This window comes from Amphiprion ocellaris, chromosome 16 (genome assembly GCF_022539595.1).
Source record: "Amphiprion ocellaris isolate individual 3 ecotype Okinawa chromosome 16, ASM2253959v1, whole genome shotgun sequence".
In the NCBI taxonomy this organism is placed as follows: domain Eukaryota; kingdom Metazoa; phylum Chordata; class Actinopteri; family Pomacentridae; genus Amphiprion; species Amphiprion ocellaris.
In genome coordinates this window covers 28,329,763-28,346,097 of record NC_072781.1, presented here as the reverse complement: position 1 = coordinate 28,346,097, position 16,335 = coordinate 28,329,763, and the positions used below count along the sequence as shown (strand labels likewise).

The 16,335-nt window shown below is 37.2% G+C and overlaps 1 protein-coding gene and 1 long non-coding RNA gene across 6 annotated transcripts in view; one reads left to right on the top strand and one right to left on the bottom strand.

Annotated features, from left to right (window-relative positions):
• LOC111572928 (echinoderm microtubule-associated protein-like 6) overlaps window positions 1-13,607 on the top strand; it is a 128,421-nt gene extending 114,814 nt beyond the window's left edge. For all 5 annotated transcript variants that reach the window (XM_055018672.1, XM_055018670.1, XM_055018671.1 and 2 more), the window contains 6 exons: window positions 5,870-6,042; window positions 6,335-6,497; window positions 7,764-7,867; window positions 7,994-8,147; window positions 8,350-8,450; window positions 9,789-13,607. In XM_055018672.1, the coding sequence (XP_054874647.1) occupies window positions 5,870-6,042; window positions 6,335-6,497; window positions 7,764-7,867; window positions 7,994-8,147; window positions 8,350-8,450; window positions 9,789-9,813 (720 nt within the window). In that variant the 3' untranslated portion in view covers window positions 9,814-13,607. The remainder of the gene's footprint in view (window positions 1-5,869; window positions 6,043-6,334; window positions 6,498-7,763; window positions 7,868-7,993; window positions 8,148-8,349; window positions 8,451-9,788) is intronic.
• On the bottom strand, window positions 2,391-9,792 carry LOC129350834 (uncharacterized). Its single transcript, XR_008604389.1, has 2 exons — window positions 7,952-9,792; window positions 2,391-6,049 (listed from the first exon to the last, which is right to left on the bottom strand). It is a non-coding gene; the product is annotated as an uncharacterized LOC129350834 (long non-coding RNA).
• Window positions 13,608-16,335: the final 2,728 nt, after the last annotated feature.

The following is a 16,335-nucleotide window of genomic DNA, read 5'->3' as shown; positions in this document are numbered from 1 at the left end:
CTTTACATTATTTCATCATATGGCACGTTTTTACAACATGTTTGAAAAATCACATTTTTTTTCGACATAGTATAGTAAGGCGTTTTTTTTGGGCCAAAATTCATGATGAATTTTTTTTTTAAAGAAAACGTTTGTGGGGTGTTTTTCATGGCCTCCTTTACATTATTTCATCATATGGCACGTTTTTACAACATGTTTGAAAAATCGCATTTTTTTTCGACATAGTATAGTAAGGCGTTTTTTTTGGGCCAAAATTCATGATGATTTTTTTTTGAAAGAAAACCTTTCTGGAGTGTTTTTCACGGCCTCCTTTACATTATTTCATCATGTGGCACGTTTTTACAACACGATGAAAAATTGCATTTTTTTTTCGACATAGTATACTATGGCGTTTTTTTTACGCCAAAGTTCATGATGATTTTTTTTTAAAGAAAACCTTACCATAGTGTTTTTCACGGCCTCCTTTACATTATTTCATCATATGGCACGTGTTTCCAACATGTAGAAACATCGCATTTTTTTTCGACATAGTATACTGTGGCCTTTTTTTGCGCCAAAATTCTTGATGAGTTTTTTTTTCAAAGAAAACCTTTCTGCAGTGTTTTTCATGGCCTCCTTTACATTATTTCATCATATGGCATATTTTTACAACATGTTTGAAAAATCACATTTTTTTTCGACATAGTATAGTAAGGCGTTTTTTTTGGGCCAAAATTCATGATGATTTTTTTTTGAAAGAAAACGTTTCTGGAGTGTTTTTCACGGCCTCCTTTACATTATTTCATCATATGGCACGTTTTTACAACATGTTTGAAAAATCACATTTTTTTTCGACATAGTATAGTAAGGCGTTTTTTTGGGCCAAAATTCATGATGATTTTTTTTTGAAAGAAAACCTTTCTGGAGTGTTTTTCACGGCCTCCTTTACATTATTTCATCATATGGCACGTTTTTACAACATGTTTGAAAAATCACATTTTTTTTCGACATAGTATAGTAAGGCGTTTTTTTTGGGCCAAAATTCATGATGATTTTTTTTTTCAAAGAAAACCTTTCTGGAGTGTTTTTCACGGCCTCCTTTACATTATTTCATCATATGGCACGTTTTTACAACATGTTTGAAAAATCACATTTTTTTTCGACATAGTATAGTAAGGCGTTTTTTTTGGGCCAAAATTCATGATGATTTTTTTTTTAAAGAAAACCTTTCTGGAGTGTTTTTCACGGCCTCCTTTACATTATTTCATCATATGGCACGTTTTTACAACATGTTTGAAAAATCGCATTTTTTTTCGACATAGTATAGTAAGGCGTTTTTTTTGGGCCAAAATTCATGATGATTTTTTTTTTAAAGAAAACCTTTCTGGAGTGTTTTTCACGGCCTCCTTTACATTATTTCATCATATGGCACGTTTTTACAACATGTTTGAAAAATCGCATTTTTTTTCGACATAGTATACTATGGCGTTTTTTTTTGCGCCAAAATTCATGATGATTTTTTTTTCAAAGAAAACCTTTCTGGAGTGTTTTTCACGGCCTCCTTTACATTATTTCATCATATGGCACGTGTTTCCAACATGTAGAAAAATCGCATTTTTTTTCGACATAGTATAGTAAGGCGTTTTTTTTTGGGCCAAAATTCATGATGATTTTTTTTTTAAAGAAAACCTTTCTGGAGTGTTTTTCACGGCCTCCTTTACATTATTTCATCATATGGCACGTTTTTACATGTTGAAAAATCACATTTTTTTTCCGACATGGTATACTATGTCATTTTTTTGCGCCAAAATTCATGATGATTTTTTTTTTCAAAGAAAACCTTTCTGCAGTGTTTTTCATGGCCTCCTTTACATTATTTCATCATATGGCACGTTTTTACAACATGTTCGAAAAATCACATTTTTTTTCGACATAGTATAGTAAGGCGTTTTTTTTGGGCCAAAATTCATGATGATTTTTTTTTTTAAAGAAAACCTTTCTGGAGTGTTTTTCACGGCCTCCTTTACATTATTTCATCATATGGCACGTTTTTACAACATGTTTGAAAAATCACATTTTTTTTCGACATAGTATAGTAAGGCGTTTTTTTGCGCCAAAATTTATGATGATTTGTTTTTCAAAGAAAACCTTATCATAGTGTTTTTCACGGCCTCCTTTACATTATTTCATCATATGGTATGTGGTCCGAAATGTGACAAAAACGTCATAGTTTAGTATGTCGTCCAAAATGCCACAAAAACGTCATAGTTTACTATGTGGTCCGAAATACTGCCAAAATGTCATAGTTTAGTATGTCGTCCGAAATGTGACAAAAACGTCATTGTTTAGTATGTCATCTGAAATGTGACAAAAGTCACATAAACATTAAATGAGCAAAAATCTACACATCAGTGGTTGTCAAGATTTTCTTTATTACATGCTCTCATATTTTATTTTTCACAAAATTAGTTGCATTTGATTTTAAAGGCAATCTTGTGTCTCAGCTGTGTCCTCCTATAAGAGTTTTCAGCAGCAGAACTGAGGGTTGCACTGTGAAGCCCATTTAACAGAGTTTCCTCATTTCCTCACCTCCATCAGAAATAAAAATCACTTATTCTCACTTTGATTTGGCCAAAAACTAGTCATTGATTAATATTTATCAGAGAGAATATTTTACTAACTGTTCTATTAACTGTGGTACCAGCAGATCAGGTCTGTTGTAATAAAATCTAAATGTATTTATACTTTTTATGAATCACTAATTGAATGCATGTAGGTTATTGTCTGACTGTAACAGTCTGGTTTTGTTCAGCGGGATCTGTCAGGCAGAGCTCAGCAGGTTTTACAGCTTTAACTTTGGTTTTAGGCTTCAGTGTTTATGAATGAATCTGTCTTGGTAGTTCAGCCCTCAGCTCCTCTAAACCTCCATCTGTTCAAAGATGCTGGTTCAGCCACAGCGCCGTGTTGATGAAGCAGTCTTTCTGTGTCCCCACTCTGGACAGAGAGTGTCTGTCTTCTGGAAACCAAAGCAACCTTTAAGAGAAGAAAAACAGCAGATAGCCTGTTAATGACAGTTATTAACCTCGATATGATTCATTCCAGATGACACTTGGATCAGGGTCTGCCTGTTTCTCCTATAACAGCTTCTATGTCTGGTTTACTGTGTTTCTACCGTCACAGCTTCTACACTTGGTTTACTGTGTTTCTACTATCACAGTAAACTATCACAGTATGTCTTTCAAAAAGTTGCGAAAAACGTCATAGTATAATATGTGGTCCGAAATGTGACAAAAACATCATAGTTTAGTATGTCATCTGAAATGTGACAAAAACGTCATAGTTTAGTATGTCGTCCGAAATGTGACAAAAACGTCATAGTTTAGTATGTCGTCCAAAATACCAGAAAAACATCATAGCTTAGTATGTCGTCCGAAATGTGACAAAGACGTCGTAGTTTAGTATTTCGTCCGAAATCTGGCAAAAACATCATAGTATGTCGTCCAAAATACTGGAAAAACGTCATACTTTAGTATGTGGTCCAAAATGTGACAAAAACGTAATAGTTTAGTATGCCGTCCGAAATACCACAAAAACGTCATAGTTTAGTATGTCGTCCAAAATGTGACAAAAACATCATAGTTTAGTATGTCGTCCAAAATGTGGATAAACGTCATAGTTTAGTATGTGGTCCGAAATGTGACAAAAACATCATACCTTCGTATGTGGTCCGAAATGTGACAAAAACGTCATAGTTTAGTATGTGGTCCGAAATGTGACAAAAACGTCATAGTTTTGTATGTGGTCCGAAATGTGACAAAAGTGTCATAGTTTAGTATGTCGTCCGAAATGTGACAAAAACGTCATAGTTTAGTATGTCATCCGAAATGTGACAAAAATGTCATAGTTTAGTATGTCGTCCGAAATACCATAAAAACGTCATAGTTTAGTATGTCGTCCGAAATGTCACAAATCCTCATAGTTTTGTATGTCGTCCGAAATGTGACAAAAACGTCATAGTTTAGTATGTCGTCCGAAATGTGACAAAAACGTCATAGTTAAGTATGTCGTTCGAAATGTGACAAGAACATCGTAGTTTAGTATGTCATCCGAAATGTGACAAAAACGTCATAGTTTAGTATGTCGTCCAAAATGTGACAAAAACGTCATAGTTTAGTGTCGTCCGAAATACCGCAAAAACATCATAGTTTAGTATGTCGTCCGAAATACCGCAAAAACGTCATAGTTTAGTATGTCGTCTGACGTGAAAAAAACGTCATAGTTTAGTATGTCGTCCAAAATACCAGAAAAACGTCATAGTTTAGTATGTGGTCCGAAATGTGACAAAAACGTCATAATTTCGTATGTGGTGGGAAATGTGACAAAAATGTCATAGTTTAGTATGTCGTCCGAAATGTGACAAAGACGTAGTTTAGTATGTCGTCCGAAATGTGACAAAAACATCATAGTTTAGTATGTCGTCCAAAATACCACAAAAACGTCATAGTTTAGTATGTTGTCCAAAATGTGACAAAAACATCATAGTTTGGTATGTGGTCCAAAATGTGGATAAAACATCATAGTTTAGTATGTGGTCCGAAATGTGACAAAAACGTCGTGGTCCGAAATGTGATAAAAACGTCATAGTTTAGTATGTGGTCCGAAATGTGACAAAAACGTCATAGATTAGTATGTGGTCCGAAATGTGACAAAAACGTCATAGATTAGTATGTCGTCCGAAATGTGACAAAAACGTCATAGTTTAGTATGTGGTCCGAAATGTGACAAAAACGTCATAGTTTAGTATGTCGTCCGAAATACCATAAAAACGTCATAGTTTAGTATGTCGTCCGAAATGTCATAAAAACGTCATAGTTTAGTATGTCGTCCAAAATGTGGATAAATCATCATAGTTTAGTATGTGGTCCAAAATGTGACAAAAACGTCATAGTTTGGTATGTGGTCCGAAAGTGACAAACGTCATAGTTTAGTATGTCGTCCGAAATATGACCAAAAAAAAGTCAGTTTAGTATGTCGTCCGAAATGTGGATAAAACGTCATGGTTTAGTATGTCGTCCAAAATGTCACAAAAACGTCATAGTTTAGTATGTCGTCCGAAATGTGACAAACACGTCATAGTTTAGTATGTCGTCTGAAATACCATAAAAACGTCATAGTTTAGTATGTCGTCCGAAATGTGGATAAAACGTCATAGTTTAGTATGTCGTCCGAAATGTCACAAATCGTCATAGTTTTGTATGTCATCCGAAATGTGACAAAAACGTCATATGTAGTCCAAAATGTGGATAAAACGTCATAGTTCAGTATGTGGTCCGAAATGTGACAAAAACGTCATAATTTAGTATGTCGTCCGAAATACCATAAAAACGTCATAGTTTAGTATGTCGTCCGAAATACCATAAAAACGTCATAGTTTAGTATGTGGTCCGAAATGTGACAAAAACGTCATAGTTTGGTATGTGGTCCGAAAGTGACAAACGTCATAGTTTAGTATGTCGTTCGAAATATGACAAAAAAAAAGTCAGTTTAGTATGTAGTCCAAAATGTGGATAGAACGTCATAGTTCAGTATGTGGTCGGAAAGTGACAAAAACGTCATAGTTTAGTATGTCGTCCAAAATGTCACAAAAACGTCATAGTTTAGTATGTGGTCCACAATGTCACAAAAACATCATAGTTTAGTATGTCGTCCGAAATACCATGAAAACGTCCTTACAAAGTTGTAACAAACGTCATCTGAAGGTGTCTGAATACTTTCTGATACGACTTTGTTTAGATATCATGTCCAGTGTTTCTGGAGGATGTTTAAACCTGAAGGATTATAAGAAGTCTAGTTTTAAAATCTTCCTGTCTTTTTTCCGTCTTTCTCTTAGAAACTGTTGAACAAAGTGTGTGTCGGCCATGCAGCTCGCTGTGTGAGCTACAGCGCAGATGGAGAGATGCTGGCGGTCGGGATGAAGAACGGCGAGTTTCTCCTCCTCCTCGCCAACTCGCTCAAGATGTGGGCGAAGAAACGAGATCGCAGCGCTGCCGTCCAGGACCTCCGGTAGGATCTGACGAAAACAAGAAACACAACAGGAGATTCATTACTGATACAGAACTCCTATATATCTGACAAAACCGTATCAGAAATCTGAATTATAACAGTATTGACTGTCTGAAAAGCCTGGACAAGATATTAATTCTGATTTCTTCAGCATTTTACAGTATACAGGTTTGTTGGAGGTTTACAGGATTTTGAGACATAAAAAATCCTGCTTTTTCAAAAGGAAAAGGCCCATAAACAAACAAAAGAGAGAAAACTGTTGCATCATAATATTTAAATGTGTTGTGTTCAGGTTCAGTCCGGACCGGCGGTTACTGGCGGTTGGTTCTGTGGAGAACACGGTGGACGTTTACGACGTGAGCGGAGGACCGAGTCTGAACCGACTGGTTTACTGCAGCGACATTCCTGCTTTTATTCTGCAGCTCGACTTCTCTGCTGACAGCTGCTACATACAGGTACACACTAATATACTATCCATCCATTATCTGGACATCACGTAATCCTCATTAGGGTCATGGGGAGTGCTGGAAAATAGCAAAGCACATTATTATTTTTTGATTGAGATGCCAAATCCAGTTTTTTTTTTTGCATTCCTGAACAGAAAAAAAAAAGTTTTAGTGGTTGTATTGTGTACTTTTTGGAACTCAACAACAAAAGTGACTGGAAAATCCCATAAAACGATGCAAGCTGGTATCGGGGCCAAAACAGGTCATACAAAATATTAAGATTTTTGGTTAATATATGTGAATAAGGACTATTTAATTGTTCCAGTTTGTTATTTGCCTGATAAATAGCAATACAATATTTAGTTTGAAAACAGTTTTTGACAGATTTCTAAAACACTCATGTTTTCTCGTTTTTATGACAGGTGGTCTAATGGCTAAGCTCTGTATATATAGAATATGCACTGCAGTACTGCTGGGTAGTGGATTTTTAAGGCACATTTTATACTCAAAGGTAATGTAATGGGCTTTTCAGATTGTCATAATGCACTTAAAACATGTAAACCTGCATAGAACTTGTCACAGAGTCCAAACATCCCACTTATGGATCAATTTTCCCCTAAAAAAAACAGCCTGTAATGAGTTACTTAAAATAGAAAGTTGTTCAAAATATAAAGGAAAATATATATAGAACTGTGCACATACACCTTTATGAATTCAAAAGCTGCTAAAACAGCATTAATTAATCAAAAATAATACAAAACAAATACATTAAAAATTTCACACTGGATTGAGTGGGATAATAGAAGCAGAACCAAGATAACCAGTAATTAATACAATAAAGAAGGATTAGTAAAAGAATAGACATTAGAAAATACTGCTTGTAATGTTTTTTTAAATTATAAAATAAAAAAAACAAGCATGAAGATTTAGTAAAACCTTCACTCAGCCTTCTGTAAGTTTTCATTTTAGCTAAATCCAGTAAAATAAAACCAACACCCAAGTTCACCCATTATTATATTATATATTTTATTAAATTATTATATTAAAATGTACTACTTCCCAGTAGTCCAGCAGTATATATTCTATATATTCGTCATAAATGTCAAAGTATTACATGTCATTAAAAAGTCACTAAAACATTATTCTTTCAGACTAATTTATCTGTATAATCTACAGCCTAGGGAATGATGAGCACAGTAGATATGCTACATGTATAAACACATACTTTCTGCTGACAGGTACAGTGTATTTTTATGTCTGTCTGTATTTACTCAGGTGTCCACAGGAGCGTATAAGCGGCAGGTGTTTGAGGTTCCTTCAGGGAAGCAGGTGAGCGACCAGACGGCCATCGACAGAATCACCTGGGCTACGTGGACCAGGTAACTCATCCTAACGCCTCCCAGATTAACCTGAACACTAAATCCAAGTCTGAACCTCAGAATTGATAGATCCATCTGCTGTACCTGCATGTTTCAGACGGTAACTTTTCGCCATGTCTTTTTCAGCGTCCTGGGAGATGAAGTTTTGGGTATTTGGCCGCGAAACGCCGACAAAGCCGACGTGAACTGTGCCTGTGTGTCTCACGCCGGCCTGAACGTCGTCACCGGCGACGACTTCGGGTTGGTCAAACTGTTCGACTTCCCCTGCACAGAGAAGTTTGTGAGTATCTGACAGTAAAACATGATATTTGCAATTTCTTTTTCAATTAAGAGGCGAGAATTTTCATGATTAGCATTGATACAATTGGATTTCTTGAAGAAGAACCAGGGTTGACTCCAGTTTACAAAAACAAACTTGGACAATTTGAAGTTAAAAGAAGCGACGCTGAACTGAAGTATTGCTGTTTGGTTCCTGTCTTTAGGCCAAACACAAGCGCTACCTCGGCCACTCGGCTCATGTGACCAACATCCGTTTCTCCCATGATGACAAATATGTGATCAGCACAGGAGGAGACGACTGCAGGTAAACGGATAAGAGTCCCTTCATCAACTTTAACCTCTTGTTTTGACAATTTCACAAAGCAAAAGCCGTCAAAATAGAACAAAAATGGTGCAGACTACTATAAAAATGTACAAATCTTTGGTGGTAATCACTAAAACTCTCGCTAAAGTTTGTGTAAAAAATCTGCTGTGCTAATATTCTCAGGTAAAAAAAAAAAAGAGTGCTCTCATGCTAAATGTACACTGTTACCTTGACAACCCACTGAATGTAGAGTCCACTTCACTAGCATCCCTACATTAGCAACTAGCATCTCCAGGCTAACAGTCAAAACTTACAATCTCATCATTTAAAGAAAAAGCTTAAACGTCCCTATTTGTACATGAACAGATGTGTTTTATAAGAAACACCAAGCATACTGCTGCCATGATTACTACTGTTTTATTTTTTAGCCAGTAGTTGTTTACATTTTGGAAAATTAGGTAGGTTAGCAGTCGACATAACAGGATCCTGAGATAGTTTCCTCATAATTACTAGATAATATACTGTAGTCTGATGGAGCGACAACTGAAATAGCCTGACGCCTAGTTTAGTTTTGAGGTCGTATACGAATCAAGCAGAACTCCAGTCATTCCTGTTAGAGCCTCCGTGATCTCCGATGTGTTTGTAAAACTCCTGCTGCAGATTATGGAGAGGCTGAACTTGGTGAACCAGGAAGTTGGAAGAATTAACAAGCTAGCAGGCTAAAGTGCTACTTAGTTGTTTGACTATGTTGACATTCATATCCTGTAAATGTGTGATGACAAAACACCCTCATTTAGCTAGTTTAACGCATGCTAGCTGTGTAACATACAGAGAACAAACATGCATCCCATAACAAAATATTTCCCTAAACAGGTCCACATGTGGCAGGAAAACCTCCTCACTTGTTTCTCTTCATATATTATTGTTCTGTTTTAGTAGCAATCATGCTTCATGCACATATTCCATAAAACTAGAAGCTAATAACCGATTAGCATCTAATTAGCCTCCCTCATGGCTGGGGTGAAGTTTCTATCCATCTGAAATAAAATGCATTTCACTATGTTGAACACCAGGGGGCACAGTCCAAATATTGTACAGATTTATGGAACGGAGCAAAACTACGTAGAAACAAGGCGTAAGAATGCTACTGCTAGGGTAGGGATGCTAGTAACTGGAGAAGTGACTCACTCGCAAGTTAGAACTGAAGAAGCCATTTACATGAAGTAAAAGATCTCCAAGAAACTCAAACCAGTCCGGACAACCTGTCGTAGATTGTAAATATTCACATTATTTGTGCTGGAATCATTAATAATTCATAAATACTTGTTTCTGTTTCAGTGTGTTTGTTTGGAAATGTCTGTAAATGGATCCAAAGCGCCTTAACAGCACCACAAGTGGATCCAGAGGGCATCGAACCCGAACCTTTCACACCACAGTCTGGATGGACAACAAAACAAAGCAAAGCATTGGGAGAACCTGAGCAAGAGAAACTTCTGGCTTTTGTTTACAGTTTGTTTGGGTGGCCTCAACTACGGCGCCCTGCAGGGGTCATATGGATGGAAAAAATACGTTAAAATAATATGCAAACAGGTTAATGAATCCTTCCCTTCGTTAATCTGTACGTATAGGCTTTCACATCAATATGACTCCTGCAGGCCTCCGTAGAAACATCAGCGGATTTCCACTGAGTCCTCTGAGTGTTTGTTGAGGAAACAAAGAACCACGTTTAAGTATGAACTCTCAGAGCTGTAATCGTCTTTTCTTAACAGAACAATGAATGGAAAAGCTCAATAAATGTGTTTCACTGTACAGCACTTTCAATAATCTACTGGGTCTTAATTAAAAACGCTAACAGTCAACATTAGTAAGGATCACAAGTTGCCTGGACAAAGTGACACAACTTACACAAATAACATACCAACTCATATTAGGCAATTAATCAGGGAAGCTGTGTTCTTCAACTTTGTATTATACATGAACATCTTATAAATGTATATTATTGTTAATCAATTATCTACTTTATGTCCCAAGTTGCATTCAGGGGACATTTAAGGTAGCGACCAGTTCAGTTCTAGAGCCCTGACTGATAAGAATGAGGTTTTCCTCCAGTTTCACATCATTATTCACCTTAAAAAGATAGTTTGTTTTTTTAAAGTGGGTTGTATTTATGGTCAGTGTGTGGCAGTCAGCATGACCCTCCCGTTTAAAGAGGCAGACCATCTGCAACGCACCAAATTTAAGCCACCATAAAAATCAGTTTGAGTTTACACTGGATTTGAAAGATTTGTGCACTTGTCAGTAAGATAATGGAAATTTTACGATTTAGAAATTTAGGGCACAGGAAAGTGGTGAGAAATTCCACCATTAATATAGTTTACACCTAAACTTATGCTGTTTTCTTCATAGAACCTTTTTATGTAGCTGTCTATCTACCCATTCATCTGCCAGCCTACCTACCCATGTACTGGGTTACCTTCCTTTGTAGCTACCTACCACCTACCCACCTATCAACTGATATACTCACCTGTCTATCCAGCTACCTATCTATGTTCCCACCCACCCATCTACATTTCTACCTACCTACATATCTACCAACCCACCCATTCATCTAATTACGTTCCTATCTTCATATTTACTTATGTACATACCAACCTACTTATGTTGAAACCCACCTACCATGTTCCTACCTTCCTACCTACATCCAATCCTTCCTTCTTACCGACCGACCGACCAATTTATCTGCATATCCACCAACCAACCCACTCATTTATCTACTTATCTATGTTTCTACTTATGTACCTACCATGTTCCTACCTACTTACAGTCCAACCGTCCTTCCTTCCTACCTACTGACCTACCTACCCACATCCCTTCCTTCCTTATTTCCTTCCTTCTTATTCATGTTCCTTCCTTCCTATCTACTGACCTAGCTTCCTTCCTTCCTACCTACTGACCTAGTTTCCTTCCTTCCTACCTACTGACCTAGCTTCCTTCCTTCCTTCCTATTCATGCTCCTTCCTTCCTTCCTATCTTCCTTCCTTCCTTCCTACCTACTGACCTAGTTTCCTTCCTTCCTTCCTACCTACTGACCTAGCTTCCTTCCTTCCTTCCTATTCATGCTCCTTCCTTCCTTCCTATCTTCCTTCCTTCCTTCCTACCTACTGACCTAGTTTCCTTCCTTCCTTCCTACCTACTGACCTAGCTTCCTTCCTTCCTTCCTACCTACTGACCTAGCTTCCTTCCTTCCTTCCTACCTACTGACCTAGCTTCCTACCTTCCTTCCTTTTCATGTTCCTTCCTTCCTTCCTTCCTTCCTACTGACCTAGCTTCCTTCCTTCCTTTTCATGTTCCTCCCTTCCTTCCTACCGACTGACCTTCCTTCCTTCCTTCCTTCTTCCTTCCTTTCTCTATCTTCGAGAGTTCTTGCTAGCAGTAAAATTTTGTGATGTGTCTTCTTATTACATATTTTCAATCGTATGCTTCAACAGTTGCACAATAATCATCTTTTAAACACACAAACATCACTTGTAAACATCACTTCACAATTCAAATAGGACCAAATAATGATTTGCATCTCGCTGGTGACTGTAGATAATTGTTCTGATATTAGCTCCCTTGGTGAACTCGACACAACCTCACTTTGAAGAAACTGAACTTTCTTTTTGAAAGTAAAGACCAGAACAATAAATGAATGTCAGATATTACTGATCCTGTAGATTGACCCTTAAAAGTTCTGATTATAATCATATCTGTTCGGCTTTTCCGTTTGTTGTTCTGTGAATAAAAAAAGTCGATCACAAACCAGAGAGCTCAGATTTACTCGTGGCTCTTTGTTTCCTCATCTGACACTAGCAAAAGGGGGATATGAAGGCTTCAACTAAGTTTTCCTCGGAGCAGAAACTGAAATTCTGACTCACCAATAAACTCCCTGGACGACGATAAAGACCAAACTCAGATCCTGAAGCCTGCAGGAGGAGAAGTTTTGTCCACCTTCTGATGCTTGCATTTGGTCATCTGTAGTCGTTTTTAAGGACGTGAACATCTGGAAGAGAAAAACGAGACTATTGAGCACATCTGGCTCCACTTTGTTCCTGTTGTTTAGTCATCGTTTTGACAGACGCTGCTGTTTTCAACAAAACTAAACAGAAATCACAACTTCAGACTCCTTGAACTGAAATTTTAACAAAAATTGTATGTTGCTGTATTTGTATGTTGTGGCTTCATTACTTTATCAGATTTCCTTTGAAATTCAACTCAGATTACATGTCTTGTTTATTTTTTAAATAAAGTTGTATATTAATGTTATTTTTTCGTAAATGTAAGATAAAATATAAAAATAGAGACTTCAGAGGAAATTTGATAAGTAAGAAAGCTGCCACACAAGACACAAAATATGTAAACAAAAAACAAAATAAGACCCAAAAATTTAAAAAAGGATAAAACAGAACTTAAGGTAACTGGAGACACAAAAAATTAAACATGAGGATGGAGAAGCACCGAAATCCAAAGATTTGATCCGAGCTGCTGTTTGCTTCTTTGTGAATTCTAGTTATTTTGATGAAAACAGCATCTTATTAAACAAAATTAACTGTAAAGTGTTCTTCTTGTATTTGACGTCACATTTCAACTCTGGGTTCTAATTAAACTGTCGGACGTGTTCACTCCAGTGGGAGAAAACTTTTTTAAAAATCTGACAAATATTCACACAAATCTGAAACTTAAACTCACGTTTCATTTTGAAGAGCCTTTACTGCATCTGTTGTTGGAGACCATCACACTTAAGTGCCTTTCTGGATCTTTCTACCTGTGTTTGTTTTTGTTTATTTGTTTATGTATTTATTTTGGGGACAGGGATTTCATATGCTGTATTTTTATTTTTAATCCATAATTGAAGTTATTTTGTACTCTGTCTGGTGCTACACTGAGAATGTTCATCCAAAATGGACAAAAAAAGAAGCATTTTGCTTTGCTGCTGCTTTTAGTTTGAAAAACATCCAAAGCATCGTGATCGTAAACTCCACAGGAGAGAAAAGAAAATCTGTAAATGTTGTTTCTGCCTGATTTACAGCCGAAGTGTGGATGAGTCTCTGTGCTGAATATTGTCAAGTGTCAAAGAGTCCGTTTGTGTAAAGATGAATAGAAGAATAAGAAAAGTTACACACCTGGTCTGTCGACTCTTTTATCAACCACGCACTCTGGTTTTCCTGAAGACTGGAGGTCCCTGAAGTAACCACGAGGTCTGAAATTAAAGACGGCAAACTCTGTTTGAATTTACTTTAAACCTTTAAAACCTAAAATCTGACTTTCATGACTGTTAATTTGAAAAGCTAAACAGGAGGGTGAATGTTCAAATTATCACAAGCACTTTACATCATCACAAACACGCCATCCCCAATGCGAAGCATGGTGGTGGCATTATCATGATGTGAAGTATGGTGGTGGCATTATCATGATGTGTAGCATGGTGGTGGCATTATCATGATGTGTAGCATGGTCGTGGCATTATCATGATGTGTAGCATGGTGGTGGCATTATCATGATGTGAAGCATGGTGGTGGCATTATCATGATGTGTAGCATGGTGGTGGCATTATCATGATGGGTAGCATGGTGGTGGCATTATCATGATGTGTAGCATGGTGGTGGCATTATCATGATGTGAAGCATGGTGGTGGCATTATCATGATGTGTAGCATGGTGGTGGCATTATCATGATGGGTAGCATGGTGGTGGCATTATCATGATGGGTAGCATGGTGGTGGCATTATCATGATGGGTAGCATGGTGGTGGCATTATCATGATGGGTAGCATGGTGGTGGCATTATCATGATGGGTAGCATGGTGGTGGCATTATCATGATGGGTAGCATGGTGGTGGCATTATCATGATGGGTAGCATGGTGGTGGCATTATCATGATGGGTAGCATGGTGGTGGCATTATCATGATGTGAAGCATGGTGGTGGCATTATCATGATGTGTAGCATGGTGGTGGCATTATCATGATGGGTAGCATGGTGGTGGCATTATCATGATGGGTAGCATGGTGGTGGCATTACAGGCATGGCAACAGCAAATTTTGATTTCAGCTGAAAATGTTCGGTATACAATCTTCAGGGGGGTCCAGGGGGGCGCAGCCCCCCCTTGAGCCGAGAGGTTTTCAGTAAAATAGAGGTGATTTAGAATGAAAAACATGCATAGAATTACAGAAGACTAGATTGTAATGAATAAGTTAATTTAATGAAGAGTTAACTTACTTTTTCTTCAATGTTGTCTCACTGCATTTAGTCCTACAATTTTTACAGTTCTATAGGTCTTTTAACACTATTTACACTGGAGTTCTACACTGGTCACAAAGTCACTTCTAATTAGGGTTGCCACCTTTCAGAAATGAAAATAAAGGACGTCCACCACGGCTCCTCGGGGCCACAGTTCAGGAAAATGGGAAAGATATTCACAGATTCAGACTTCCACAATCAATAACTCATTAGATATATGTTGTGAAAACATAAACGATGCCTCTTTTCCATCATTATAAGGTACACAATGTGCTACTTGATAAAACTGGGCTTGTAGCACATTGTGTACCTACAGAGAACAAGACTGAAGTTATTATTTGTGTCTCTCTTTGCTGTTGCAGCGGTTTTGCAGACAGACGTCACACAGCCAGCTACACATAGACATCAATGTTATTTCTGCAGCTTGAAAGACAGCTACTTTTGATAAAACTGGGCTTGTAGCACATTGTCTGCCTTGCAACAATGGGAAAGAGGCACCGTTTATGTTTTGACAACCTATATCTAATGAGTTATTGATGCTGGAAGTCTGAATCTGTGAATATCTTTCCAACTTTACTGAACTTGGGGCCACTACCACCTAAGGAGTGATATATTTAATTTTGAAAAAAGCATTTAGCCATACTTAAAGCTTTAAGTGCTTTATTAACACGGAACTAAAAATTTTGTATTGTTTTATTATCACAGGTTCTGTCTGAAAAGAGGTGGCATCATTTTAAACAGTGAAATCAAACTTATAAAATGTAATGACCAACCAGTGAGCAATACTGGATTCTGCAAAAACATAAACAACTGAATGCAGAATACTGGACAAAGAAATTCTCTACAGACATTTTTTCCCATCTAAATCTTATCTTAACACAGTTAATGTATTAACTTATTTTTGTGTGTATGCATGTATTTATTGATTTATTTAGTACTGTTAACATATCAGAGTTCTGAGTGAATTTTTCTTAAGATAGGCAAAGGCCATTTATTGATTACATATAGGCTGTTAAATGTTTATTAAAAACTAAAAAGCATTTTAAAAAAACAACTTAGGCATTTATTGAGTCACTAAAATATTGTAGAGTACAGACCACATCAGCATGATTATAAGCATCCTCTGGTAAATGAAAAACCAGATAGTGATGTCTCTCACCATATGGACTTCAGGAGATGACTGGGGGATGATAAACTGTGACCTACTGGTTGGATTCTCTCTGTTCTCATGTTTCTTACATGTTTGTCCCCTGACAGCCGGGTCCTAATGTTTTTTGAGCAACACACCATTCTATGACGTTTTTACAATGAGGGTTCTACTATGGAACCAGTTTGACATGTTCAGGCATTCTTTGTGTGAAAACTAAACTAAATTTCCTTCACTAACCCAGCCCTCTGGACTTCCAGTAAGCTGTGTTCCTATTGGCTGTCCAGGTGGCTGCTTGGTGTTATCAGGAACACCTGAGCAGCTCACTGTCTTTCTGCTTTATTTAGCTGCAGACAAACATTTCCTCTGCTTCTCCACCACTGAACCGGGTTTGGCTCTGTTGCTGTAGTTTGTTCTTTAGGTGTTGGCTTGCAGCTTCCAGCAGTAAAATAGTCTTTAATG